The following is a 4,433-nucleotide window of genomic DNA, read 5'->3' as shown; positions in this document are numbered from 1 at the left end:
CGCACGCGGCGTATAGCCCAGACATGGCGCCTTCCGATTACTACCTATTCCGGTCGCTGCAGCATCATTTGGCTAATACACATTTCGTGAGATTAGAAAAAATACGAAAATGCATTGATGACTTTATCGCTTCGAAGCCGGTGAGTTTCTATCGTCAAGGAAATCGCAAGCTACCCGAAATATGGCAAAAGGTCGTTGATGCAAACGGAGAATATTTCGCTGATTAATATTTTTTCGTTTGTTTTTGAATAAAGATTGAATTTTACAAAAAAAAGCTCAGAACTTTTTTGTACACCTAATATAATCATAATTATTATTATAATGTTAGAAACTCAAAAGTAACACTTCAAAATAGAGAACTACACGTATATTAATTAAATTTGCATACTGAGAAAATATAAAAAAAACCATTTTTAATAAATTGAGTTTCTAATATAATAATAATAATAAACTTTGATAATAATGAATTGAATATGAATAGAATTTATTTACACTTCAGCATATACAGCCAAGAAGGGGACTTGGTTTACAGAAAAAAACTTAATTCATTCACACTTTCATTCCACTTTCATTCCTCATTCGTGTTTTCATACATTAATTTTCTTAATATTTTATTTATCACTTTATCCTCTGTTATCTTATAATTATATCTTTGTATCATAATCTATCATAACCTTGACGCAGTCTATTATTTATTGCCTATTCTTATCCTATTTCTCCTAGCTTATTTTCATTATCCCCATACAGCACAGAACTTGCAGCAATAACGCTGCAATATTGCTGCAACATGCAACATTGCTGCAATGTTGCAGCATTGTTGCTGCAACTTTTGTGCTGTAGGGGTCTCTTCATAACTTTCCATCTCTCCCATACTCTTCCTCCCTGTCTTCCCTTGTATCTTTCAATTGCACATTTTTTTCCTTCACTCTGTCCTTATTCTTTTTATCATCTATCTATCTATCCGTCTCATTTCATTAATGCCCGTTTCCACCAATATAGATTAACTTTGATCTCGGTTCAACTTACTCTTTATCTTTTTCTAATCTTTAAAACTAGAAAAAGATGAAGAGTAGGTTGAACCGAGATTATAGTTAATCTACATTGGTGGAAACGGGCATAAATCTTTCATATCTTAAAATTAGACTTAAACCTATATTTATATCATATTTGCTTACACATAAATACATACATTTATAAATACCTATATCTAAAATATACTACACAATATCTAAATCTCTTTTTTCTTAGAATTTACCCTGAAAATATGACAATCGTGAGACAACATTGTATTTTGAAGAATGTAAATCTCTCTCATTCATTAATAAAACTATAATAAAGTATACAATAAGTTTGATCAATTTTACTGAAGTGCATGGTAAAAATCTTTAAAATATTGTATTGTATCACAACTTTTCATATTTTCGGAGTAAATTTTAAAAGAAAATTCTCTCCATGTAATAATGAATTATTGAACATAATAATAATAATAATGAATAATTATGAACTTCATAATAGGAGACTTTCTTGGTCCTGAATTTACAATACAATTCTCGAATTTAGAATTAAGCATGAAAAAGAATATAAAATTCCATGCTGATATAAAAAAAAGACGCTACTCATTCTCACTATTGTAGTGTATCTAAAAAGGACTCGTAAGAAGGATTGTCATTTATGATACATTAATAAGATTAGTTATAGTTTATATCTGTGACGTCAATGATTGTACCAAAAGGACGACCATAAGGAAATGGCATGTGGTATCAGTAATCAACAGTGGCTAAATTTATCATAAATCTCCATTAATTCTTCCATATGATATTTTTGGAAACAGTCAAATCTTTCCAACGAAAAGGACTGAATTAGCGCACAATTTATGCAATATACCATAAATATATCCTTATTCTTCGCCTCCTTATAGAATAATATATTGAACACCTCGGCCTGCAGATAATTAAAAAATTTGTTTCTAATGCTAAATAACTTAAATACATATTATGTAATATAATATATATTAAATAAATATATAAAACAATCCATAATATATATTGTATGATATGTTGAAAATGAGAAACGTACTTTGCAATCTTTGCAATAATGCGCTTGTTTCCTGAGTTGATTATTGTGTTGCACTTCCACACCTTTGCCTTTTAAAAATTCGAGTATCAAGTAATTATATATCATTGTTTGCTTAAGGCAGTTCTTGATTAAATGGAATAGTTGCTGATTTGAGATTTTAGTCATGCATGCCAACCTCCATGAAAGCTGCATCATCGGTACGATTGATTTGAATTTGTGCTGCTTGTTCCATTCGTAACGTTCTATCGCTAACTCATATTGTCTGGCAGTAAACGGGCCAACATTCCACGCGACGTTATTACATAAGCCAATCGCACACACCCAGTGCACACAACCGACATTCACCCATACGATATCGCCCGGTTTTTGAAGGAATCTGTATACCGGGACATTATTCTTATGTAGAACGTCCAAATCCGGCGGCCACCAACTGTCACTCAAGTAATTGACGCCGGCTTGCGCACAAAGCAAATGTATTGTACCCCAGTATTCGTATGATACCGCAAACCATTCGCAATCACCCGGTCCGGTATTAATGTTGACGGAACAGAAATTATTATTCTCTTGATGGCCGGTCGTTTTGCAGCCGGGTACCTATAATAAAGACAATTACACATATAAATTAAACGCAATCAACATATTTTCAAATATACCGCTGGATCCCCGTTCCAGCTTAAAATTATGTTATATCAAATTTTAAATATACCTTCATATATACCTGTATGGTATTCATTCCTAAGATATCATAGCCTACGTACGTAAGCATATTATCACAACATTCAACTTTGAGAAAGGGTGGTAACTTCGTTAACTCGTATAACTGCGGTCTCCACATTTCCACAACTGATAAATCCACATTGGTAGCGAATTTTACTGTCCGTTTCTCTTTATCTTTGGTCACTTGACCGGGACTGCTGAAAGTGGATATGTTGTCATGCACAGTTTCGTCATTATCATCCAAGAAAGTTTGGGCTTGATATTGCGCATAGTTTTTAATTGTCGAACTACTCTTGTGGCTGAAGCACTCCCAGACCTTCTTTTTCTGCTGTGTATCCCAATTCTCATCAGAAGAGTACTTTATTTGTTTGAGCACATCGATTGGCATATTTGGATTTGTCTTGAGCAGACTTTCAGTCGAAAAAACGTCCAGATCAATTTCGAGCGCTGTCGTGAGGCCATGTATCACGACAATTGGATACATCATACAAATCTCTTTTAGCTTCGAATGGACTGCTTGCTCTTTACTGTTGATATAATAGCGGTGTATCAGCGGTGACAATTGTTCCTTCGTTAATAATTCACTGCACGGGTACGGCAGGGAACAATTGTTTACTAACGAACATTTTGGCACCTCGTTCAGCCCTTTATCCTTGTATGTCTCGAGAATTGTTGAGGCATCCATTAAGATGCTTATTTCCAATATCGGCTACCGTCTGGATGGATAATTAAATAAAAACTAATAAAGAATATGAAGTACTACACAAACTCTGCGAAATAAGAAATAAGTATGCTAACAGCTAGTTAAAAGTTCTCCGTTATCGCACACGCACAAATAAACTATAATGACCGTTTTGTTTATTAACATATTCGATATAAAATTTGAAAGTTGAAGGACAAAGTGATGCGAATACAGAGAATATAGATTCAATAATATAAACATTTCCCCCACAATAAAACTATTTGATTTATAGAGATATAACGTTTTAAATATTCTGTTGGTGATATTTGTATTATAGATAGACATTGATTAGCATCATTTTGAGGAACGAAAGGAATAAATAAGTTTATTTTTGAAATAATCACATGAACACGTTCAGTGAACTCAACAGTTTAGTGAACGCTCGCTGTTATTGATGAATTATTTTAGATCTAAAAGTCTGATTGGATGATCTAGAAGAATACACCAATAACAGCGAGCGCTCACTCAACTGTTGAGTTCGGTGAATAGCCAATGGCTGCATTTAGCAGAATATTCCCTACTGAAAAAAATCACGTCACAAAGTTACATCATGAAATCACGTAATTAAAATATGTAAATCAGGTAACGAATTGTTCTAAATCAGTACGTGATCTTTTAAAATTGCATAATTTGAAAAATTACACGATGATTTGTTTTTTCTTCTATTTCTATCATTTAATTATTTAAAATTCGATAACAATAAAGTCATGTGATAGATGAAATTATTTCTAATATCATGAGATTTTTCAAATTGTGATTTAAAAAATTCACGTACTGATTTGGAACAATCCGTTATGTGATTTACTTATTTTAATTACATGATTTCATTATGTTGTAACGTGATTTTTTTCAGTAGGGTTTATTTTGCAACTGTTGAAAGTTTTTTTTGCGCTGATTG

The 4,433-nt window shown here is 32.6% G+C and overlaps 1 protein-coding gene across 1 annotated transcript; it reads right to left on the bottom strand.

Annotated features, from left to right (window-relative positions):
- Positions 1 to 1,764: 1,764 nt before the first annotated feature.
- On the bottom strand, positions 1,765 to 3,485 carry LOC108724000 (histone demethylase UTY). Its single transcript, XM_018450088.1, has 3 exons — positions 2,783 to 3,485; positions 2,077 to 2,670; positions 1,765 to 1,941 (listed from the first exon to the last, which is right to left on the bottom strand). The coding sequence occupies exons 1-3, from the start codon at positions 3,476 to 3,478 to the stop codon at positions 1,768 to 1,770; spliced, it is 1,464 nt and encodes a 487-aa protein (XP_018305590.1). The 5' UTR covers positions 3,479 to 3,485; the 3' UTR covers positions 1,765 to 1,767.
- Between the last annotated feature and the right edge of the window lie 948 nt (positions 3,486 to 4,433).

Source organism: Mycetomoellerius zeteki, unplaced genomic scaffold (assembly GCF_001594055.1).
Source record: "Mycetomoellerius zeteki isolate Tzet28-1 unplaced genomic scaffold, Tzet1.0 scaffold265, whole genome shotgun sequence".
Taxonomy (NCBI): Eukaryota; Metazoa; Arthropoda; class Insecta; order Hymenoptera; family Formicidae; genus Mycetomoellerius; species Mycetomoellerius zeteki.
The sequence above is the reverse complement of the archived record's forward strand: the minus strand, read 5'-3'. Positions and strand labels throughout refer to the sequence as shown.

Coding starts and splice junctions, on each gene's coding strand:
- LOC108724000 (XM_018450088.1), bottom strand. CDS start 3,478: ATGGATGCCTCAACAATTCTCGAGACATACAAGGATAAAGGGCTGAAC. Junction 2,671..2,782: donor CCATACAGGTATATATGAAG/GTATATTTAAAA, acceptor TCTTTATTATAG/GTACCCGGCTGCAAAACGAC. Junction 1,942..2,076: donor ATTATTGCAAAGATTGCAAA/GTACGTTTCTCA, acceptor AATTATCTGCAG/GCCGAGGTGTTCAATATATT.